Source organism: Rhinoderma darwinii, chromosome 9, assembly GCF_050947455.1.
Source record: "Rhinoderma darwinii isolate aRhiDar2 chromosome 9, aRhiDar2.hap1, whole genome shotgun sequence".
In the NCBI taxonomy this organism is placed as follows: Eukaryota; Metazoa; Chordata; class Amphibia; order Anura; family Rhinodermatidae; genus Rhinoderma; species Rhinoderma darwinii.
In genome coordinates this window covers 89,076,938-89,104,041 of record NC_134695.1, presented here as the reverse complement: position 1 = coordinate 89,104,041, position 27,104 = coordinate 89,076,938, and the positions used below count along the sequence as shown (strand labels likewise).

At 40.1% G+C, this 27,104-nt stretch overlaps 3 protein-coding genes across 5 annotated transcripts in view; 2 read left to right on the top strand and 1 right to left on the bottom strand.

Moving 5' to 3' along the window:
* Positions 1–3,599, top strand: part of RHPN2 (rhophilin Rho GTPase binding protein 2) — a 56,422-nt gene extending 52,823 nt beyond the window's left edge. Inside the window, exon 15 of the mRNA XM_075838443.1 lies at positions 1,451–3,599. Coding sequence (XP_075694558.1) covers positions 1,451–1,705 — 255 coding nt within the window. The 3' untranslated portion in view covers positions 1,706–3,599. The remainder of the gene's footprint in view (positions 1–1,450) is intronic.
* FAAP24 (FA core complex associated protein 24) lies at positions 3,571–10,104 on the bottom strand. Its single transcript, XM_075838444.1, has 5 exons — positions 9,934–10,104; positions 8,306–8,453; positions 7,455–7,594; positions 6,942–7,094; positions 3,571–4,482 (listed from the first exon to the last, which is right to left on the bottom strand). Exons 2-5 carry the CDS (start codon positions 8,415–8,417, stop codon positions 4,237–4,239), a joined length of 651 nt encoding a protein of 216 aa, XP_075694559.1. The 5' UTR covers positions 8,418–8,453; positions 9,934–10,104; the 3' UTR covers positions 3,571–4,236.
* Positions 10,105–10,165: 61 nt separating this feature from the next.
* The window catches only part of CEP89 (centrosomal protein 89), an 80,522-nt gene continuing 63,583 nt past the window's right edge, over positions 10,166–27,104 (top strand). For all 3 annotated transcript variants that reach the window (XM_075838438.1, XM_075838437.1, XM_075838441.1), the window contains exons 1-4: positions 10,166–10,347; positions 20,681–20,787; positions 22,119–22,277; positions 23,911–24,100. In XM_075838438.1, coding sequence (XP_075694553.1) covers positions 10,309–10,347; positions 20,681–20,787; positions 22,119–22,277; positions 23,911–24,100 — 495 coding nt within the window. In that variant the 5' untranslated portion in view covers positions 10,166–10,308. The remainder of the gene's footprint in view (positions 10,348–20,680; positions 20,788–22,118; positions 22,278–23,910; positions 24,101–27,104) is intronic.

The following is a 27,104-nucleotide window of genomic DNA, read 5'->3' as shown; positions in this document are numbered from 1 at the left end:
TTGGGTTATCAGCTCTCAGGGGCTTTCCATAGAATAAAATAAAAAATATATTCTTTTTCCATTGGACAACAGGACAAAGTACCTAGAGGGGTTTTCCTTTTTGGACAATCCCTACTTGTTAAGGCCCTTTTACACGGGCCAATGATCGGGCAAATACTCGTTCATCGGCTGATCTGATAGTTTATGCAGAAATAAATATTATCGTTGTCGGCAGCAAATCTCCCTGTGTAAACGGAGACGTGCTGCCGACATGATAGAAATCTATGGGGTGAGCGATCCTAGTAACGAGCGCTCATCCTCGTACATAACCAGGCATTGCTCCTTGTGACTGGAGCAAATGAGCGCGGTTCAACAAGCTGACTCGTTGATTGGCGCTCATTTTTACGGCCCATACTGGCCGCTATAGAAGGACCCTACGAAAGGTCCCTCGACAATAAGCTAATCACAAAATGTCCACTTCCTGTGACCCCCAGCAATTCGTTATCTGGCAGTTGACCTGGGAATGATCAGGCAAACGAACACTTGTACTAATGCTTGTTCCCGATCATTGGTCCGTGTAAACCTGGTAGCGATCCGCCTACGAACAAGCGATCCGCCTACAAACCAGCGGTCCGCCTACAAACCAGCGGTCCGCCTACAAACAAGCGATCCGCCTACAAACCAGCGATCCGCCTACAAACCAGCGATCCGCCTACAAACCAGCGATCCGCCTACAAATGTGCGCTTGTACCTTTTGTGTCACCATAACAATGTTAGTTTGTCGGTAGCACGTTTCCCCGTGTACACAGGGGGATGTGCTGCCGACAACGTGCAAACTGTATGCGGACAAACGATCATATTAAAGGGTACATAAACGTTCAACAAACTTCTGACCTGTCATGGTGACACGTCAGAAGTTTTGATTGGTGGGGGTCCGAGCATTGAGACCCCCACCAATCGCTGAAACAAAGCGGCAGAAGCACTCAGCCGCTTAGTTTGTGAGTGCTCAGCATCTGTTCGGCTTTTTCCGGAAAGGTGATGTATCGGAGTACAGGCTCATAGACTTTCCATTGAGTCCGTTCTCCGCTACATTGATTTCCGGAAAAAGCTGAACAGAAACTAAGCGGCTGAGCGCTCACACGACCGATTCTGCTGCTTCGTTTTAGCGATTGGTGGGGGTCTCCGTGCTCGGAGCCCCACCAAAAAAGATTTTTGCTGATTCCTACACATTGCAATTTACAATAAATCTTTCAACGTAACGTAGGAAATTGCTGCACGGGTCCATCCCGGGTAAAGAAGGGGAACTCGAGGTGTAGCTCCGAATGGATAATTGGGGACAGAAATAGTGAAAGTGTTTGCACACAACATTGGGGGTATTTTTATCTTTACCTGTTCTATCAATTTTACATTGATGTTTGGCGATAAAATGGACTTTACTATAATATCCTGTTTTATTTTTTTTTCCAAACAGCATAACAAAAGTGCCACATACTCTGCTGGGATGCAGAAAACCTACTCCCTGGTGTGTCTAACAATGGACGACGCCAAAAACCCCAAAACACAAAAGGCAACGAAAAAATTATCATTCCTCAGCTGGGGATTCAGAAACCGCCAGAAAGCAGCAAGCACCCTGTGCCTCCCTACTGCCGCCGCTTCCAAGCCCCAAAGCAGCAAACTGTTCCTCTCCCCCTACGACAGCCGGTCATGTGACAGCGCTATGTACTGATCTATATGTCCCAAAAAAGACTCCATGCCTATAGAGACCACTGTGACAATCCCGAGAGCTGTGACCATTCTTAATTTATAAATATTAATTCTTTTTGACTGGATTTTTCTTTGCTTGCCTTCCATGCTGGCAAAGCGTCACAGGGGGTGTAGTTTTGGTAAGAGACTATGACTATACTCTGACATTACAGATACAAGGAACCTGTTCTTAAATAGTGAAAAATACAGTTTCTTAATTTTTTATGTAATCATCTACATAATATGTTCTGTTTTAGATTAGAAGAAAGTCTTTAGCAATTTCTACTGTCCAATGCCTGGGCGTGAGACGCACGTTGTTCTTGGAGACGAATAGTCAATGAGAACTGAGGATCAATGAATACGAAGTATAGATAGCGCTGCGGAATATGTTGGCGCAATATAAATACCTGGTAATCATACTGTACGCCAGGCCGGTGTCGGACTGGGGTTCTGAGGGCCCATCCCCCATCTATACAGAACATGTGCACGTCCACTTTTAACTGCATTGCGAACCTTGTGGTTATCGTTGCATGCACCGGACATATCAATAAGATCTAACAGGTTATTTGTGATCCATCCCATAAAAAAATAGACCCTGGTGGCAAGTGATTGGCCTAAAGGTGACCTCCAAATGGCGTGGTCGTTTACGGAGGATCCTCCGGTTGTCCAGTCCGACACAGCACCAGTATGCGGCCTCAAAGAACAATTCTAACAGGTGTAACACTGCCACCTGCAGGTCGTGGGCGGTAGTACACCACTAACCTCAATGCTCAGTCTTTACAATTTTTTTTGGTCAATCTGCATTTGTATGTTTGTATTACAGAAAGTAAAAATAATCCGTATTGTACGTGTAGAATTATCCTTTTTAGCTCAGTTATTTTACATATGGACCAAAGACTAAGGTACTTACACAATGAGAAGGGATTCCGGTATAGACTACCCTCACTTTCCGCCAGATGCTGCTATAGACAATGTTATCACTGCTTCAACCACAGCAAAAGTAGATGTCAGTGAGACGATTTCAAATGTGTGTGACTTCAACCACGATCTCGTATGATGCTGGACGTGTTGTAATAGTGTAAGTTTTCTGTCTGTATTTATATGTTGTTTTTATGGTGTAGCTGAGATCAGCTATCTGTATATGAAGATTGTTACTACGCAGCCTGTGCCTCTCCAGCTGTTGTAAAACTACAACCACCAGAATAACCTGGCAGCTACAGACATGCTGGGAGTTGTAGTTTCAAAACAGCAGGAAAGTTCCAGGGTTGCCGATCACTGTTGTTGTTTTAGTTTGTTTTTTTTCTGTTCAAACAGATGTAAAAATTCCCCTGGATTTCTGTGCAAATGTCACGTAATTAACGAGGGAGATATAGGAATGGTATACAAATGTTAACTCTTAAATTGCTAGAGGAAAACCATTTCTTCATAGAATCCTTTAAGTTGTTTTTCATGTGACAAAATGATTCCCCTAAGATAAGGGAAGAGTGAAGATTGTAAATATTTGTTAAGATATAGATTATATTGTTTATAAATATATTTCTTTTTTAGGTTTATATAAGACTGTATATATAAGTGTATTTAAGAGTATATATGTAAATTGGATGCTGTAGAGGTCTGTTTCCCGATCACTATATTCGGACAAGATATATTTTTGGTGCCACAGAAAGCAGAGATTTGCTGTTTTTAAAGGACCCTGGTGCCTGCAGAAATAAATACCGATGTTTAGGAAAAACTATTCCTGGTTGAGATTATATTGTGCAATACTTAGTTTGATGTTTCATTAAAAAAAATAAAAAGATACCCATTGCTGAAGTAATGTTTGTCGAGCGACAGGAATTAGTCTGTCCATAAGGAATAAAAGAACATTTATTACATTGTCACGTTTGGTGTTTTTATTTACATAAGTTACAATGGTAATGTTATAGGACATCACCACCACTAGGGGGCAGTAGGAAGTACTTCAGTAAAGACCAGGACGTCTATAGGCGAAGATACCAGCGCCTTTTCCACGAGACAAATACACTATGAGCCTCATTACATAATAAATAAATTATTGCAATACAGCAAGGACAGAGCTGCCGGACGGCTACAGATAAGGGTCCGCATTGCCGGATTTTTTCCCCTTAAGCAGCTGCTGTCCCAGCCTGAGTTCTTCATTCAGGTAGAAGTAGATTGATCATGGTCATTAAAGTCCCCTATACACTAGATTAATGTAGGCCGAAACTGCCAATTTTGGCGGGACGACAATCTAATACGTATGGGGGGGGCCTCCCCTGGCAAAGGACGTCAGGAGAAAGGAGGATCAGTTACGTTGAGTTTCCACACCTGATACTTTTGGTCTCAGAAGATAAACTGGACCACCAGAGGTGTCTGGCACCTGCTTAGTCCCTAAACCATGCATGTCCCTGGCAGCTGCTTAGTCCCTGAACCGAGCGTGCATGTGTACGGGGAGTTCGCTAGGAACAGCTCTCGGCCGAACAAGCATTCGGTAGTTATTGAAAGTGTGTGGCCACCTTAAGCTCGCGTAAAGAATGAATGGATGTTACTGGCGATTCCTCGTCCCACCACGGCCTCCAGCTCCTTCAGAGAAGCATTAGAGAGTTGCTGGATACTGGGAAAATACTGGAGGAGCTGAAGCGCCTTCACTCGTCCCACACCTGGTATCCGCTGTACACTCTGCAGAATACTGGCTTCGGAAAGATGGCAGCGCTTCTTGCCCATGAAAGGGTTGCTGCCGGCTTCTCTGCTTCGCTCTTGTACCTGTGGGGGTTAAAACAAGTCATTATTTTTTTGGTTACATTACATTTTTGGCTTACTTGGTAATCAAGTCACTTTACCCAATGGCCCAGGCTGGCCTTAAAGAGGGTTTTCCCATAATCAACAAGATAGGTGATAGATATCTGATGGGGGGGGGGGGGGGTCCGACCCCTGGGAACCCCACAGATCACGAACAGGCTTGTGCAGTACTGCTCCATTCCTGTGGGGCTCCCAGGAATGGCAAAGTAAGCCTATCCTCGTGATCGGTGGGGGGCACCCCACTGATCAGGTATTGATCACCTATCCTGTGGATACATAAATATTTATTATGGGAATACCCCTTTAAACATCTTATTGGTGAGGGTCTGTGCACCGGCACTCGCTAATCGGTAGAATGAAGTGGCCGCAGCGCTCCTTTGAGCATCATGGATCCGAGCCTGTGGTTGGAAAAATCCCAACTGTAACGGGACCGTACATAATGCACATGGCGGCACAAACCACCACCGCTGGTATCAGACATCTCGGGGACAGGTCAGAAGAAGTTTTAATGTAAATCTTCACTTTACTATGAAAATATAAAAACACAATTCCAATAGTCGACGACCCCTACCAATCAATTATATATTTTCCGTGTGCCTGGCTGACTTACAAAAGTTTTTCACCACCAAGAAGTGGCGGCAGAAAAAAAAAAAAAAAAATCACAACTTCACGGCCGTAGCCATGTGCACAGCCCGGGACTACGTCACGGACAGCCGCCGAGTATCAACCATGGGCCATTCACAAGTCACAGACCGTGCACACATTGATTTCAATGAGCCCATATAATTTATTTTTTTTTTGCTGTCCGGGCTCCCGGCCCGTGGAAACCAAGGTCGTGTACACGGGCCCATAATTCACCCGCATTTTTGCAGATGAATTGCAGACACAAAACCACATTAGAGTGCATGGGGCCTAATGCTTTCATTGTCCTTCCGTTCCGTGCCCCCTGTCTGTCCATTTGACATTTCCCGGTTTGCGCCCGTCTGCCACAGAATGGCACTACAGAAGCAATAAATGGCAATTGGGCAGAAAGGGGACAATGAACGGAGGGACACTAAAGGGGCATTAAATGGCAAATAGGAACAGAATTCAGCACCTTCTTGGTGCCCATTTGCCATTCATTGCCCTTCTGTTCAGTGCACACTGGATACCCATTTGTCATTTATTGCCCCTTTAGCACCCGCCGATCACAGAACGGCACTAAAAATGCAATAAATGGCAAATTGGCACTGAAAAAAAAAGGGGCAATGAATGGCATATGGCCACTAAGGCGGCATTGAATTCTGTTCCCTATTACTTTGGATTGCCGTCTTTCTTTCTATTCAGTGCCCGGGTGCCCCCATTTAAATCACCTAAAGCCATCAATCGCGGACCTGGTCTTTGAGGGGGTGGGCTATACCCGGTTCAAGTTGCAGGCTGCTTTATACCAGTGCTGGGAACGCCACTACTTCTCCGTGCAGTACCCAGCTACCTGTGGTGAAGGCACTACAACACCCAGCGTGCTCGCTCGCTTGCTTACTTAGAGCTTCTCAGCAGCTGGAGAACATGTTTTTGTAGTCTATGCCTCTCTGCCGCCACTTATCAGGGATTTGTGGAGGAAGAAGAGAAGGCCTGTTATACCCCTTAGGTCAAATTTAGACGAACGCGGGGAAACTGACGTGAAAACCGGCGGTTTTTCACGGATCCCCATAGACTTGAGACTATCGAGGGACCCGTGAAAACGGAACAAACTAAGACATATTCTATTTTTCAACTTCACACGGTCCATTGAAATAACGGTTGTGTGAACGGTCCCACTGAAATACATGCGACAGCGGTCACACGGACTAATTTTATGTTCGTCTGAATTCGGACTTATACTGTGTGCTAGAATTCCTTCCTGATGCCGACTTCTGGTCACGGAGGCTTCGTTCACATCTGCGCTAGGCTCCGTTCCGACGTTCTGTCGGAGCGGAGCCCTGACGGACACCATAGGTTTCCGTTTCCATCACCATTGTTTTCAATGGTGACGGATTCGGTGCCAATGGTTTCCGTTTGTCTCTGTTGCGCAAGGGTTCTGTCGTTTTGACGGTATCAATACCGTAGTCGACTGCGCTATTGGTTCCGGCAGCAACAACGGAACCCTGGCGCAACTGAGACAAACGGAAACCATACGGACTGGATCCGTCACCATTGATATTCAACCTTTGGTTTCCGTTTGTGTCAGTCAGGGCTCCGTTCCGACGGAACGGGACCCTAGCGCAGATGTGAACGAAGCCTTAGAAGTGTGTATGTGATTAATTTTTCCCATGGATAAGCGGCACCAGGTATGAAAGGCAGCTGCTTATCCTCTTTACCGATGGTAATATACATAGTCAGACATCTACTGGTTTCCATCATTAGTTTAAAACATATTTTATGAAACTTATAACCCATTTACTTACTAAATGGAATATAAGTTGAGCTGCTTCACTCTGACTGATAACAGGGAGTAACGCCATGCCGAGCTCCAGCACCACAAAGTTCTGCACTGGAGGAAAGTACTGATCGCTGAGCCGTGTCCTCTCGGCTATTACAACGCCTTTTAAGTTGCTGGCCTACAAAAATGAAAAAGAAGAGAGAGCTGTGGGGGAGGGGGGGAGGACCGGACACATAGACAATGCAATATATACAAGGAGACGTTCTGCCAAATACATGCGGGCACCAATTGAATGCTGATTGGTCGCTTCTTTCAACGTATAGATAATTTGTCGTGTGCCTGTAGCACTGGTTGGCCAATCATGAGGACACAGGATTTTCAGGGAGTTGCATAAAGAGCAATTCCCTCACATACTACAATATGATGGTAAAACAGGGGATCCGCGGGGGAGGGGCTTGTTCACAGCCTATGCCATTCTCTTATATAAACTGCATGGAAATAAAACTATTTTGATTGGACTAGAATGTAAATCATTTACCTTACGGAAACGGACAAGTCTTCTTTTGAAAGCGTTTCCGGACACCAGGTCACTCTCGGATATATACAGGACACAGGCTCGGTTTGATAAATGGAAGTCCACAAGTCCCAGACCGTCCTCAAACACCAGATTTACCTTCCCTGCAGAATGAACATGTCAGTGATATATAGTCCTGGGAAAAGCCGGGTGACAACCACTACGACGAGTTATGCAGCGCAACAGCTGCCATTACCAAACTATACACAGAGCGAGAGAGAGCGAGCGAGAGAAAGAAAGAAGAGAGACGAGAGACAGAGAGACAGAGACAGAGAGAGAGCCTAAACGCACGCACACAGCTATGAGGGGGCACTCTGATGGAGCCATTATTATGAGGACACTGAGGCTTGACCTGTGATAGGAAATTGGTAGCTGCCACTGCTATGGAGTCACTGATGGAGATACTATGGCCGCAGCTGCTATAGGGGGCACTGTGTTGAAGGCACTGTTATGGGGACAATGGGGCTGCCACTAATATGGGGTCACCCTGATAGGGACACCGTGGCTGGCACTGCTATGAGAGAACTGTGATGGAGACACCGCGATTGGGGAATGGTTACGGAGACACTGCGATTGGGGAACGGTTACGGAGACACTGCGATTGGGGAACGGTTACGGAGACACTGCGATTGGGGAACGGTTACGGAGACACTGCGATTGGGCAACGGTTACGGAGACACTGCGATTGAGGAACGGTTACGGAGACACTGCGATTGGGGCACTGTGGCTGTCATGGTTTTGGGGATGGGATTGCTGCTCTATGGATGGGATTGCTGCTCTATGGATGGGATGATTCCATATTATCTCCCTCATACCTTGTAATAACTGCGCCAGTTCAGTTCCTCTCCATTTCTCGCTCCCAATTACATGCCCATAAGGAACGGCGGAGGCCCCGGCCCTGACTGGGGTGCTCTGGCTTGTTGACATTGACTCTGTCACTGTGTAACGATATGAGAAAACATCCTGTAAAAGAAAGACAACACATTGAAATGAAACGCAACACCTGCCGGTTCTCAGAGGATTGGGGGGTCTTTACTAATGCAACTGCTCCGGTTTATAGACAGAATTATACTGGGGGTGTCCTAAGAATTCTGTAAGTAAAAGTCTAATCATGTTACCTACAATCAATAATGGAGACAGTGCGGTTCTGGGCAATGGCATAGCTATAGGAGTCGCAGCGGTGGCAGCTGCGACCGGGCCCCTAAGCTTGGGGGGCCCACGGGCCCCCGTTGCCATACAGCATGCTTGTTAAAAATTTATTTTCTGTGCCGTGAAGCCGGCACTTCCTGGCTACGGTCACGTGACACGTCTTCCAGCCAGTGCAGTGGAAGAGCCGGTGCGGAGGACTCCAGGTGAGCTGCAGAGACTGTATTGTAATGTATTGTGTTGTCTTGTAATGTATTGTGCGGTTTGCAGTGGAGAGGGGGTCTGTTAAATTACGCCCCCCCCCCCTCCTCCGCAAACTGAACAATACATTACACACTGTGGGTCGCATCTGCCTGGGGATTCGTGTGAAGACCTTCGGGGGGTCGCGAGTCACTCACCGAGGTCCCGGTTCCATTCAATGCTGGAGCAAGGAGCTGACGATCTCCTTGATCCAGCATTCACTGTGCCCGGAGAGGCTCGACGCAGGCTGGCGGGATGTAGCGACATCATCGCGCCTCTCTGCGCCGAGTCACTCATAGCACAGACCGGAGGAGGCGAAGGATCCTCCACTCGACGTGGGAGCGGGAATAGGTAAGTAATTATGCTATTTTTCTATTATACACATATGGGGCATTATACTGTATGGGGGGCTGATATGGCATCGGGGCTGATAAGATGGGGGGGCATTATACTGTATGGATAGCTCATATGGGGGAATTATAGTGTATGGGAGCATTACACTGTATGGGGAGCTGATATAGGGGGGCATTGTACTGTATGGGGAGCTCATATGGGAGGCCTTATACTGTATGGGGAGCTGATATAGGGGGCATTATACTGTATGGGAGCTAATATGGGGGGACATTATACTGTATGGGGAGCTGATATGGGGGGCATTATACTGTATGGGGAGCTGATATGGGGGGACATTATACTGTATGGGGAGCTGATATGGGGGGGCATTATACTGTATGGGGAGCATTTTACTGTATGGCGCAGATATGGGGAGCATTATACGGTATGGGGCTGTTATGGGGGGGGCAATATTCGTTATGGGGCAGCTATGGGAGCATTATACTGTGTGGGAGCATTCTACTGTGTGGGGGCATTATACTATCGGGGCTGTTGGCAAGGCGTCTGGGCATAGGTCTGATGATGGTGGTGTTGGGGAGCCCAAGCTAAATTCTTGCACCCGGGCCAATTAGCCTTTAGCTACGCCCCTGGTTCTGGGTAAAGGACAGACATGCCAGTAATGTGCAGCTACCCCTTTAAAACCCCTCCAGCTTCCACCACTAACCTGCGCCCACCTCCAGCACACTGCAGCTCTCCAGCTCGTCAGAGAACCGCCAATATCATCAACTTAAAGCTGATTGGGCAGCAAACTTTCGCTCACTCTGAAATGACCAATCAAGTCTATCGCTGTACGTTAAGGGGCGTAGCTTCTCGTTTCACGCCTATTAGTTTGCCTTGACAAACTTTTCCTTCTTCGCGACGCAAAGGGTTGCCTGGGTGACCAGTATCATGCACGCTGATTGGTCGGAGAACAAAGGCTGGCCAATGGGAGGCTGCGATAATGACAGGGTGTCGCTGAGGAAGCGGCCGTTGAAGTGATTGAGAGGGTTTGTGTGTAGAAGTAACGGGGACTCCGTGATACCCCGGGGGACCACACGACATGTCTTTCCCGTTCAGAAGGCGAAGTGCCAACCAGTTTGTGAGTAATTTTGCACATGTTTTGCGGTCGACGAATAAGATTACCTGTTCCCCACGTACTGACATATTATAGTGCTCTGTCCTCTCATGATAACTCCGCTGCCTGCCGGTATACTAATAGAGTGTGCCGTGAATACTAATCTACCTTTTACCAGGCGCCTCACCTCAAAGTTCTCGAGTGCCCCCCATCTTCGATATATTGGTATATACTAATAGTGTACTCCAATGTAATACATCATGTGCTGTATATTACACCTCTTCTCTATATATCCTGCAGGTCACATGACATTATTATATTATATTACACCTCTTCTCTATATATCCTGCAGGTCACATGACATTATTATATTATATTATACCTCTTCTCTATATATCCTGACAGGTCACATGACATTATTATATTATATTACACCTCTTCTCTATATATCCTGACAGGTCACATGACATTATTATATTATATTATACCTCTTCTCTATATATCCTGCAGGTCACATGACATTATTATATTATATTACACCTCTTCTCTATATATCCTGACAGGTCACATGACATTATTATATTATATTACACCTCTTCTCTATATATCCTGACAGGTCACATGACATTATTATATTATATTACACCTCTTCTCTATATATCCTGACAGGTCACATGACATTATTATATTATATTACACCTCTTCTCTATATATCCTGACAGATCACATGACATTATTATATTATATTACACCTCTTCTCTATGTATCCTGACAGGTCACATGACATTATTATATTATATTACACCTCTTCTCTATATATCCTGACAGGTCACATGACATTATTATATTATATTACACCTCTTCTCTATATATCCTGACAGGTCACATGACATTATTATATTATATTACACCTCTTCTCTATATATCCTGACAGGTCACATGACATTATTATATTATATTACACCTCTTCTCTGTGTATCCTGACAGATCACATGACATTATATTATATTACACCTCTTCTCTATATATCCTGACAGGTCACATGACATTATTATATTATATTACACCTCTTCTCTATATATCCTGACAGGTCACATGACATTATTATATTATATTACACCTCTTCTCTGTGTATCCTGACAGGTCACATGACATTATATTATATTACACCTCTTCTCTATATATCCTGACAGGTCACATGACATTATTATATTATATTACACCTCTTCTCTATATAGCCTGACAGGTCACATGGCATTATTATATTATATTACACCTCTTCTCTATATATCCTGACAGGTCACATGACATTATTATATTATATTACACCTCTTCTCTATATATCCTGACAGGTCACATGACATTATTATATTATATTACACCTCTTCTCTGTGTATCCTGACAGGTCACATGACATTATTATATTATATTACACCTCTTCTCTATATATCCTGACAGATCACATGACATTATTATATTATATTACACCTCTTCTCTATGTATCCTGACAGGTCACATGACATTATTATATTATATTACACCTCTTCTCTGTGTATCCTGACAGATCACATGACATTATTATATTATATTACACCTCTTCTCTATATATCCTGACAGGTCACATGACATTATATTATATTACACCTCTTCTCTATATATCCTGACAGGTCACATGACATTATTATATTATATTACACCTCTTCTCTATATATCCTGACAGGTCACATGGCATTATATTATATTATATTACACCTCTTCTCTGTGTATCCTGACAGGTCACATGGCATTATTATATTATATTACACCTCTTCTCTATATATCCTGACAGGTCACATGACATTATTATATTATATTACACCTCTTCTCTATATATCCTGACAGGTCACATGACATTATTATATTACACCTCTTCCCTGTATATCCTGACAGGTCACATGACATTATTATATTATATTACACCTCTTCTCTATATATCCTGACAGGTCACATGACATTATTATATTATATTACACCTCTTCTCTATATATCCTGACAGATCACATGACATTATTATATTATATTACACCTCTTCTCTATATATCCTGACAGGTCACATGACATTATTATATTATATTACACCTCTTCTCTGTGTATCCTGACAGATCACATGACATTATTATATTATATTACACCTCTTCTCTATATATCCTGACAGGTCACATGACATTATATTATATTACACCTCTTCTCTATATATCCTGACAGGTCACATGACATTATTATATTATATTACACCTCTTCTCTATATATCCTGACAGGTCACATGGCATTATATTATATTATATTACACCTCTTCTCTGTGTATCCTGACAGGTCACATGGCATTATTATATTATATTACACCTCTTCTCTATATATCCTGACAGGTCACATGACATTATTATATTATATTACACCTCTTCTCTATATATCCTGACAGGTCACATGACATTATTATATTATATTACACCTCTTCTCTATATATCCTGACAGGTCACATGACATTATATTATATTACACCTCTTCTCTATATATCCTGACAGGTCACATGACATTATTATATTATATTACACCTCTTCTCTATATATCCTGACAGGTCACATGACATTATTATATTATATTACACCTCTTCTCTATATATCCTGACAGGTCACATGACATTATTATATTATATTACACCTCTTCTCTATGTATCCTGACAGATCACATGACATTATTATATTATATTACACCTCTTCTCTATATATCCTGACAGATCACATGACATTATATTATATTATATTACACCTCTTCTCTATATATCCTGACAGGTCACATGACATTATATTATATTATATTACACCTCTTCTCTGTGTATCCTGACAGGTCACATGACATTATTATATTATATTACACCTCTTCTCTATATATCCTGACAGGTCACATGACATTATTATATTATATTACACCTCTTCTCTATATATCCTGACAGGTCACATGACATTATTATATTATATTACACCTCTTCTCTATATATCCTGACAGGTCACATGACATTATTATATTATATTACACCTCTTCTCTGTGTATCCTGACAGATCACATGACATTATATTATATTATATTACACCTCTTCTCTATATATCCTGACAGGTCACATGGCATTATATTATATTATATTACACCTCTTCTCTGTGTATCCTGACAGGTCACATGACATTATTATATTATATTACACCTCTTCTCTATATATCCTGACAGGTCACATGACATTATTATATTATATTACACCTCTTCTCTATATATCCTGACAGGTCACATGACATTATTATATTATATTACACCTCTTCTCTATATATCCTGACAGGTCACATGACATTATTATATTATATTACACCTCTTCTCTGTGTATCCTGACAGATCACATGACATTATTATATTATATTACACCTCTTCTCTATATATCCTGACAGGTCACATGACATTATTATATTATATTACACCTCTTCTCTGTGTATCCTGACAGATCACATGACATTATTATATTATATTACACCTCTTCTCTATATATCCTGACAGGTCACATGACATTATATTATATTACACCTCTTCTCTATATATCCTGACAGGTCACATGACATTATTATATTATATTACACCTCTTCTCTATATATCCTGACAGGTCACATGACATTATTATATTATATTACACCTCTTCTCTATATATCCTGACAGGTCACATGACATTATTATATTATATTACACCTCTTCTCTATGTATCCTGACAGATCACATGACATTATATTATATTACACCTCTTCTCTGTGTATCCTGACAGGTCACATGACATTATTATATTATATTACACCTCTTCTCTATATATCCTGACAGGTCACATGACATTATTATATTATATTACACCTCTTCTCTGTGTATCCTGACAGGTCACATGACATTATTATATTATATTACACCTCTTCTCTGTGTATCCTGACAGGTCACATGACATTATTATATTATATTACACCTCTTCTCTGTGTATCCTGACAGGTCACATGACATTATTATATTATATTACACCTCTTCTCTATGTATCCTGACAGGTCACATGACATTATATTATATTACACCTCTTCTCTATATATCCTGACAGGTCACATGACATTATTATATTATATTACACCTCTTCTCTGTGTATCCTGACAGGTCACATGGCATTATATTATATTACACCTCTTCTCTGTGTATCCTGACAGGTCACATGACATTATTATATTATATTACACCTCTTCTCTATATATCCTGACAGGTCACATGACATTATTATATTATATTACACCTCTTCTCTATATATCCTGACAGGTCACATGACATTATATTATATTACACCTCTTCTCTATATATCCTGACAGGTCACATGACATTATTATATTATATTACACCTCTTCTCTATATATCCTGACAGGTCACATGACATTATTATATTATATTACACCTCTTCTCTGTGTATCCTGACAGGTCACATGACATTATTATATTATATTACACCTCTTCTCTATATATCCTGACAGATCACATGACATTATTATATTATATTACACCTCTTCTCTATGTATCCTGACTGGTCACATGGCATTATATTATATTACACCTCTTCTCTATATATCCTGACAGGTCACATGACATTATTATATTATATTACACCTCTTCTCTATGTATCCTGACAGGTCACATGACATTATTATATTATATTACACCTCTTCTCTATGTATCCTGACAGGTCACATGGCATTATATTATATTACACCTCTTCTCTGTATATCCTGACAGGTCACATGACATTATTATATTATATTACACCTCTTCTCTGTGTATCCTGACAGGTCACATGACATTATTATATTATATTACACCTCTTCTCTATATATCCTGACAGGTCACATGACATTATTATATTATATTACACCTCTTCTCTATATATCCTGACAGGTCACATGACATTATTATATTATATTACACCTCTTCTCTATATATCCTGACAGGTCACATGACATTATTATATTATATTACACCTCTTCTCTGTGTATCCTGACAGGTCACATGACATTATATTATATTATATTACACCTCTTCTCTGTGTATCCTGACAGGTCACATGACATTATATTATATTATATTACACCTCTTCTCTATGTATCCTGACAGGTCACATGACATTATTATATTATATTACACCTCTTCTCTATGTATCCTGACAGGTCACATGGCATTATATTATATTACACCTCTTCTCTGTGTATCCTGACAGGTCACATGACATTATATTATATTACACCTCTTCTCTATATATCCTGACAGGTCACATGACATTATTATATTATATTACACCTCTTCTCTGTGTATCCTGACAGGTCACATGACATTATTATATTACACCTCTTCCCTGTATATCCTGACAGGTCACATGACATTATTATATTATATTACACCTCTTCTCTATATATCCTGACAGGTCACATGACATTATTATATTATATTACACCTCTTCTCTATATATCCTGACAGGTCACATGACTATATTATATTACACCTCTTCTCTATATATCCTGACAGGTCACATGATATTATTATATTATATTACACCTCTTCTCTATATATCCTGACAGGTCACATGACATTATTATATTATATTACACCTCTTCTCTATATATCCTGACAGGTCACATGATATTATTATATTATATTACACCTCTTCTCTGTATATCCTGACAGGTCACATGACATTATTATATTATATTACACCTCTTCTCTATATATCCTGACAGGTCACATGATATTATATTATATTACACCTCTTCTCTATATATCCTGACAGGTCACATGACATTATTATATTATATTACACCTCTTCTCTATATATCCTGACAGGTCACATGACATTATATTATATTACACCTCTTCTCTATATATCCTGACAGGTCACATGATATTATTATATTACACCTCTTCTCTATATATCCTGACAGGTCACATGACATTATTATATTATATTACACCTCTTCTCTATATATCCTGACAGGTCACATGACATTATTATATTATATTACACCTCTTCTCTATATATCCTGACAGGTCACATGACATTATTATATTATATTACACCTCTTCTCTATATATCCTGACAGGTCACATGACATTATTATATTATATTACACCTCTTCTCTATATATCCTGACAGGTCACATGACATTATTATATTATATTACACCTCTTCTCTATATATCCTGACAGGTCACATGACATTATTATATTATACCTCTTCTCTATATATCCTGACAGGTCACATGATATTATTATATTATATTACACCTCTTCTCTATATATCCTGACAGGTCACATGATATTATTATATTATATTACACCTCTTCTCTATATATCCTGACAGGTCACATGACATTATATTATATTATATTACACCTCTTCTCTATCCTGCAGGTCACATGACATTATTATATTATATTACACCTCTTCTCTATATATCCTGACAGGTCACATGACATTATTATATTATATTACACCTCTTCTCTATATATCCTGACAGGTCACATGACATTATTATATTATATTACACCTCTTCTCTATATATCCTGCAGGTCACATGACATTATTATATTATATTACACCTCTTCTCTATCCTGACAGGTCACATGACATTATTATATTATATTACACCTCTTCTCTATATATCCTGACAGGTCACATGACATTATTATATTATATTACACCTCTTCTCTATATATCCTGACAGGTCACATGACATTATTATATTATATTACACCTCTTCTCTATATATCCTGACAGGTCACATGACATTATTATATTATATTACACCTCTTCTCTATATATCCTGACAGGTCACATGACATTATTATATTATATTACACCTCTTCTCTATATATCCTGACAGGTCACATGACATTATTATATTATACCTCTTCTCTATATATCCTGACAGGTCACATGACATTATTATATTATATTACACCTCTTCTCTATATATCCTGACAGGTCACATGACATTATATTATATTACACCTCTTCTCTATATATCCTGACAGGTCACATGACATTATTATATTATATTACACCTCTTCTCTATATATCCTGACAGGTCACATGACATTATTATATTATATTACACCTCTTCTCTATGTATCCTGACAGGTCACATGACATTATTATATTATATTACACCTCTTCTCTATATATCCTGACAGGTCACATGACATTATTATATTATATTACACCTCTTCTCTATATATCCTGACAGGTCACATGACATTATTATATTATATTACACCTCTTCTCTATGTATCCTGACAGGTCACATGACATTATTATATTATATTACACCTCTTCTCTATCCTGACAGGTCACATGACATTATATTATATTACATCTCTTCTCTATATATCCTGACAGATCACATGACATTATATTATATTACACCTCTTCTCTATATTTCCTGACAGGTCACATGACATTATTATATTATATTACACCTCTTCTCTATATATCCTGACAGGTCACATGACATTATTAGATTATATTACACCTCTTCTCTATATATCCTGACAGGTCACATGACATTATTATATTATATTACACCTCTTCTCTGTATATCCTGACAGGTCACATGACATTATATTATATTATATTATATTACACCTCTTCTCTATATATCCTGACAGGTCACATGACATTATTATATTATATTACACCTCTTCTCTATATATCCTGACAGGTCACATGACATTATTATATTATATTACACCTCTTCTCTGTGTATCCTGACAGGTCACATGACATTATTATATTATATTACACCTCTTCTCTGTGTATCCTGACAGGTCACAAGATATTATTATATTATATTACACCTCTTCTCTATCCTGCAGGTCACATGACATTATTATATTATATTACACCTCTTCTCTATCCTGCAGGTCACATGACATTATTATATTATATTACACCTCTTCTCTATGTATCCTGACAGGTCACATGACATTATTATATTATATTACACCTCTTCTCTGTATATCCTGACAGGTCACATGACATTATTATATTACACCTCTTCTCTGTGTATCCTGACAGGTCACATGACATTATTATATTATATTACACCTCTTCTCTATATATCCTGACAGGTCACATGACATTATTATATTATATTACACCTCTTCTCTATATATCCTGACAGGTCACATGACATTATTATATTATATTACACCTCTTCTCTATCCTGCAGGTCACATGACATTATTATATTATATTACACCTCTTCTCTATATATCCTGACAGGTCACATGACATTATTATATTATATTACACCTCTTCTCTATATATCCTGACAGATCACATGACATTATTATATTATATTACACCTCTTCTCTATATATCCTGACAGGTCACATGACATTATATTATATTACACCTCTTCTCTATATATCCTGACAGATCACATGGCATTATTATATTATATTACACCTCTTCTCTATATATCCTGACAGATCACATGGCATTATTATATTATATTACACCTCTTCTCTATATATCCTGACAGGTCACATGACATTATTATATTATATTACACCTCTTCTCTATATATCCTGACAGATCACATGACATTATTATATTATATTACACCTCTTCTCTATATATCCTGACAGGTCACATGACATTATTATATTATATTACACCTCTTCTCTATATATCCTGACAGATCACATGGCATTATTATATTATATTACACCTCTTCTCTATATATCCTGACAGATCACATGACATTATTATATTATATTACACCTCTTCTCTATGTATCCTGACAGGTCACATGACATTATTATATTATATTACACCTCTTCTCTATATATCCTGACAGGTCACATGACATTATTATATTATATTACACCTCTTCTCTATATATCCTGACAGGTCACATGACATTATTATATTATATTACACCTCTTCTCTATATATCCTGACAGGTCACATGACATTATTATATTATATTACACCTCTTCTCTGTGTATCCTGACAGGTCACATGACATTATTATATTACACCTCTTCTCTATATATCCTGACAGGTCACATGACATTATATTATATTACACCTCTTCTCTATATATCCTGACAGGTCACATGACATTATTATATTACACCTCTTCTCTATATATCCTGACAGGTCACATGACATTATATTATATTACACCTCTTCTCTATATATCCTGACAGGTCACATGACATTATTATATTATATTACACCTCTTCTCTATATATCCTGACAGGTCACATGACATTATTATATTATATTACACCTCTTCTCTATATATCCTGACAGGTCACATGACATTATTATATTATATTACACCTCTTCTCTATATATCCTGACAGGTCACATGACATTATTATATTATATTACACCTCTTCTCTATATATCCTGACAGGTCACATGATATTATTATATTATATTACACCTCTTCTCTATATATCCTGACAGGTCACATGACATTATTATATTATATTACACCTCTTCTCTATGTATCCTGACAGGTCACATGACATTATTATATTATATTACACCTCTTCTCTGTGTATCCTGACAGGTCACATGACATTATTATATTATATTACACCTCTTCTCTGTGTATCCTGACAGGTCACATGACATTATTATATTATATTACACCTCTTCTCTGTGTATCCTGACAGGTCACATGACATTATTATATTATATTACACCTCTTCTCTGTGTATCCTGACAGGTCACATGACATTATATTATATTACACCTCTTCTCTGTGTATCCTGACAGGTCACATGACATTATTATATTACACCTCTTCTCTATATATCCTGACAGGTCACATGATATTATTATATTATATTACACCTCTTCTCTATGTATCCTGACAGGTCACTTGACATTATATTATATTACACCTCTTCTCTGTGTATCCTGACGGGTCACATGACCTCATTATATAATATTATACCTCCTATGATACGTTTAGGATATTGTTACAGTAGTAATATATAGTATTAATATACGTTTGTTCCACTGTCATACCTCATGGATATACTTGTTGATAAGATATTTCTTTCTAGTGACTTCTTACTTTTGTCTCATTGTTTGTTCACTTGTTTCGATTATTTGTCACTTTACTTGTTAGTTACGTCCTCGGTTGTAAAGCGCTACGGAATATGTTGGCGCTATGTAAATAAAGATGTTTACTATTATTTCTAGACCTATCTTGATTTTGCTATTTCCTGCTTGTTTTCTACCTGCTTAGAAACACATAGCCCATGGCCTCATTCCTGCAGCCACCGTAGCCCCCAGATCTGCTGTCCCTCGTACCCCTCCCCCACGTAGCCCCAACCCTTCTCCGGAGAGACCCAGGTAGGTGTGATTTTTGAGTATTTCTCAGTACATATTGCCATTTCTTCACTTTTTTTTTTTTTGTGTGTCTGGAAATATTGCCTATGGCAGCCATTACAACTTTCACAGAGTTGTCCACTGGCTTTCTAAATGAATTCATGGTAAGTTTACATAGACATGTCATAGTGAAGCCAAGCAAGTGGTATACAGACTCCTAGACTTTCTATTGAGCCCATACACCGCTCCGAGGAAAGCCGATCAGAAACAAAGCAGCTCAGCGCTCACCCGAGTGCTTCTGCCACTTCATTTTAGCGATCGGTGGGGGTCTCAGTGCTCGGACCCCCACCTATTAAAATTTATGACATGTCAAAAGTTTTTTTAAATGTTTATTTACCCTATCACTGGGAAGATTTTTCTTTCCGGATTGTGACCATAGTAGGAGGCTACATCCATGCGAACTGTAATGGCAGACTTATTGGTTGTCACCCAGCTTTCCAAGAAACAGATGCAACTAAGAAATAGCTTATTTTCTGATTTTAGGGGATGCATATCTTGTTTTAAAGGAATATAATGACCAGGGGGGTGCTTAGTGTTGTGATGTTTTATTGATTAAGTTAAAGGGAACCTGTCAATTTGGTAATCTTTGTCTGCTTTTACGCACTCCTTTTTGGCCACTTCGATACAGTAACGGCCAAATCTGCTGTTAAGAACTCCCATTCGCACAGATCAGTCAAAAATTGCAAAATTTTATGGGCACGCCGCAGTATGCCCTATCTGTCACTGCATAACATGGATGACCACTTATTTAAAAGGCACATTGAAATGCATTCCTAATTCAGCAATGTCTCTGCAGGGAAAGTGAGTACTAGCTGGGCAATTCCACTATAAATAACAGATGATCGTGGGGTTTCTACTGGTCATCCCCTTTACATGTGTTTATATAGTACATTCATGCATACGTCGGACCCCGGCACACAGAATGGAGATGTTGCAAATTTAACGTTGCGCTCATTTGTGCGCTGAAAATCTGCGACATGCTCATTCCGTTGCTGATTTAATTCTTTGCATTGTAGTAGGTGTGAAATCCTCAGACCAAAATCTGCATGTATGAAATACATGTGGATTTCGCTGTGAATTTGCAGCGGAAAAGTCTGCAAAAATACAATATTCCAGCTTTAGACATTCCAAATCACAGTAACACTCTTATCGAAAACTGCCGGCAAGATGGAATAATTTAATGGTGGATGGTAGAGAAGATGAAACGTAATACAACATTTCATGTGTTTATATTGTTTTCTGCTTTGCTGGTAAATAGGAGCTTTATTTTCTTTTCTTGTTTCATTGCTCTCTAGGTCGGCTCTCGCTGCTGCCATTTTGATGTCTTCTTTAACTGGTCGGATGGTTGCAATACCACAACCGCGGCAGAGATCCTATTCTGAGAATGACAGCGCTAACATTGAAGAAAGCGATCAGATAGAGCCCTACGCTACAGCCAGAGAGCTAGGAGTAGAGTAAGTTTGCGGTCTTGGCCTTTTTGTCTTATTCTCCATGTTACCTCTTAATGTGCTGATCCATAAGTGAACCAAACGGTTGTGTTTTTCACGTGTGATGAACGTAGAGGGAGAGACATAATTCTCAAATCCTAAGACAGGAGTTATAAGGTCAAAGTTTGTTTCGCAACGGGATGTGCTGGCCTTGCATCCCATAAATAATGCACAGCGTCACAGGCAGTTTTAGTGTTTCGTTACTTTGATTGACCTTCACGTACCAGGTTCATAAGCAATGGCAGGTATCTCGATAATTTGCGCAGCCCTGCCTCCAAGCGTAACAATCACAGTATCAGTAGAGAGGGTCCTCACCTTCCCTTTTAGGGTTAGTTCACACAGAGTTTTTTTTGACGCGGAAACCGCGTCGGAATCGGCACCAAAAAAAATATCTGAAATCACCGCCCCATTGATTTCAGCGGGAGGCAGAGGTGCTTTTTTCCCTGGTGGCTTTTGGCCACTCGCGGAAAAAAGCGGCATGTCCTTTCTTGCCGTGGTTTCCGCCTCCTGACTTCCCATTGAAATCAATGGGTGAAAGAAAAAAACTGCAGCGCTAGTTTCTGTTGCGCTTTTCGCTGCGTTTTTTTGGCCGCAGTCCTTGCATTAGCTTCATTGGCCACAGGTGAAATATGCAGGAAAATACGTGGAGGCAGTAAATTCCTGAAGGAATTCTGAGGCAGATTTTTTTTTCTACCTGCAAAAAAACTTAGTGTGAACAGGGCCATATTCTCCAACCTACTTGACTTTTTCCCTGTACCATTTTAAAGTTAAAGCCAATCATTGAGTCCTTCTTTCATCTGCAATAGGAAGCATCCAGTAACGTATATTGAGAGAGCTCATTTGGTGACCGACTTCTCGCCGGGCAACCCCATATGAAGGAGAGGAGAGGTAGTCACTGCCACAGCCCTCCAGCAGTAGCTTCTCTCCTGTCGGAACAGGCATGTTGAAATCCAACATGCCTGATCCCTCTTTTCCCCACATCTGCAGGCAGGGGACTATTCCAGGAGGCTCCAATACACATTATATCGTTGTCTGAAACCGGTGGGATCAGCTGACTAATGTAATGTATATGGCCAGCTTTTCAGAGAAGCACACTAATCGCGGAAGTCAAAGAAACACAGGAGAAGGGAGGGTTAATCCTAATCATCTGTCCCTTTGATCTGCCAGTAGGAAGATCACGATAGTAAAGAACGCAAATCTGGTCACAGTAGGTTTAATTTATATGGAGGTTTTAAATATTTTTGTGATATATGAATAATTCTGAACGTTCCTTCGGATGGAGCAGAGGTTTCATATTCTCTGTATCCTGAAAGAGATTTCTCCTGTGCTCTTTGTCGCCCCCTGGAGGATAAAGCAGTTTGTATGAGCGGCCAAGAAGAGTGACCACCCCGTGTGAGCATTGTTCTGGCTCTGAAAACTTTTTGTGTCTGTCCACGTTCATTAATCTGACAAAGTCAGCAGATAAAAATGACTGGAGTGTATCCCAATGCTGTCTGCTGATGGGAACAGAATGCAATGTTCTTTTAGCGAGTAATATACGGTATTGTAAATGTTAGTATAATGTGAGTCAATAATTAACAAACATCTAAAATTGCTTTAGACAACACTGGAAGGCCCATGCGAATCGCAGAAATATAAGCTCGCCAGTCATGTCTTTCGAGTTTGAAGATGACGACACCGAGGAACAGATGTCTGACATTGAGAGAGAAAATGTTCGGCAGGTGTCGGAGAGGAGAGCGGAAAGCGGATCACCTGAACCACTGTATGCGATGCCTCATAAGGACTCACAGGTAGGCCCGATTTCTTTGGAGCGTGTAACTAGCCATAGTTATCCCGCCACGGTTTTTTTCACCCCCTCTCCTCAAGACTTGATTGGTGTGAGGTGACCGAATTGGGATTAAGTATATTTTATAAAGTTGATTTTGGGACAGAGATACCAGAAAGTGTAGAAGTTTATTAAAGGGGTTGTGTCTAATCAAGATAATCCCCTATTATAATGAAGCAGGCCTGGCGATCAGCTGATATGCCTGGGGAGAAGCCACTGTCTGCCATAGATTTCTCCTGCAGGTGAAATGTATATTACGTGCTAGCACTAGTCAAAAGTATAGCCAACCACGTAATAGGTGGCCAGGCCAAGTCTGCTATAGTGAGAGCCACTCTCTGTTATCAGCTCTTTGCTTTGGCTAATAGAGGTGGTCCAAATAGGGATTCCTAAGAACCCCTTTAGATAATTCTATATAAGCAATTATAGCATGGAGTCTTGTAGCATAATATTCCTCATTGTTGATTTTTTTTCCCTCCCTCCTCCCCAGGCGCTTCATGCAGATTAAAAAGACAACAGGAACTCTTTTACTGCTCATATGTTCCTACCCTACATTGTTTCCTATTGAGGGCTGTTATTCAGCTGTTACAGAGAATTTACAATGGTCATGAAAAAGTAATGATTTGCCACTTCAATCTGGACATTTGTCTTTTAGGACGACTCATTACATACTATATTCGTCTAATTGAAGTGTGCGAGGATGACAACGGTTTATTCGAGTATTGAATTACTCTGACCGTAATTAGATAATGCAAAAACTTTCCTGAGACATTATTTGTACAAATTCAGGGCTCGGGGTCTCAAAAAATGCTAATGCAAGTTGACGCCAAGATAATTATCTAATAGCTCGTTATTATCACGCAATGGCTTTTTCATAGCTCACTAGGGAAAGATGCGTTGGATGTAATTCACTGTAAGTTAATGCAATAGAAAAGAAGCCTCCTCAGAATTGCCTGGACTGGGAATAGTTGTAGAGAACTCTCAGCTGCCTGGGAATAGTATCAGGTCTTCATGTAAACCAGAATGTTCCCATTCACTGACAGTTAGCAGAATTCTTAAAATATGGTGAGAAATTAAAACACAGTGGGGCAGATTTATCAATACAGTCTAAAAAAGGCGCCAAATGTACCACAGTGGTGCACATTGTATGGTACATTTGTTAACTCGCTGAGCTACGCTGTTTCTGTAAGTCCAATAGAACTGAATGGTCGTTACTGAAACAGCGTAGCTCGAATGCTACGCTCCTTCCATAACTGCCATTCACTACTATGGGAGTTACGGAAACAGCGTAGCTCAGCGAGTTATGCTGTTTCCGTAACTTCCGACCATGTATTTGGGAAGAGGCCGGGAGGCAGCGCGAGTAGAAAAAGGTAGAACGGGGCTTAGCGGACCCCCGTTCTAGAGATAGGTGCGGGTCCCACAGGTGTATATGTCATAAATGTCCTTCATTGGAAAACCTCTTTAAAGCGTCTCTGTCACCACATTATAAGTGGCCTCTCTTGTACATGATGTGATCGGCGCTGTAGATTACAGCAGTGTTTTTTATTTAGAAAAACGATGATTTGTGACGGAGTTATGACCTATTTTAGCTTTATGCTAATGAGTTTCTCAATGGTCAGCGTCATACACTTCTCTCCACAACGCCAACTTGGTCATATAGTAAAACACGCCCAGTTGTCCATTGAGAAACTCATTAGCATAAAGCTAAAATCGCTCATAATTCCATCACAAATGATCGTTTTTCTAAATAAAAAACACTGCTGTAATCTACATTACAGCGCCGATCACATCATGTACAATATAGGCCACTTATAATGGGGTGACAGAGACTTTAAGCTTTATTTACATCAAACTGGAAAATCCCTGTCCGTTTATTAAAAATGACATTGACTCTTATGTTGTATCTGTAATTGCCCGTCCATTCTTATTGCTCATATATCAAAAGAAATGCAAGTATACCAAGTTGTATGCTGACGTTTGTTATTGGTTGCTCCCTCAGAGTATTCCTGGCTGCTTCATAACATAGGTGTTGTGCATTTCAAAAATGTTAAAGAATGCCGGCGGGTCAGATATGGAAACGTGGTACTGTATAAATATTCAGCACTATATCTCTCCCTCAGAAGACAGAAAACTGCCTCTAGCGCCACCTAAAGGTGGCCACCCTGTAAGTCAATGCCTGGCCTTAGCCATAAAGCTATCAGCCAAATCAGGGACGCCCATGGTTGGACATTAGTGTTTCGGAGTTGTTACTCCTCGCACATACAGAGTAGGGTTCTGGTTGGCAGTGTGAGATGCCGTGCCTGCTGCCTCTCCATTAACACTGTATCTGTTAATGGCGTGTTGGTGTCTTCCCCCTTATCCGTGTTTACATACAAACAGTAAGCGTGAAGTAGATTCATTCACAGCTGTGTCAGCACTTACTTTAATAGAATCATTTGCGTTGACACTGAAGTGTTGGTGAGAATCATTACCAGACAAGTGGGGGCCACTGCATTTACAATCCCTAATATACACATTTCAAAGTACTGCCAGCTGGTGGCGCTCTGCTCATAAAAGTGGAATGGTACACAAGGCAAAGAGGTAACCTATATGAAACTAATGCCTTGCAGTATTTTAGAAATTTAAGTTTTCCAAATCTGTTTTCCAGAAATAATTTAAAGCACACCTCCACCCAAAACCTAAAAAGTAAGTTGTGTCTGGAGCTAAGCTTAAGATCCCACCTACACCCAACTTCTAGGAGTTCAAATAGAAGAGATGTAGGGTGCTGTATGCACGGTTTCTGCACTGGATTTAGCTGTCCGAGGTTTCTTCCTATGTTCAAAAAACAAAACCCTGATTAACAAGAGGAATGACTCTGCGGGACGTTACGGCCTAGTTTACAATCGCCCTGCCTGCACTTTCTTTGCCACGTTTTTCGGCCGCAACCATTGAGTTGCCTCGGGCCAAAAACTCAGCGAAAAACGCTTTCTCTG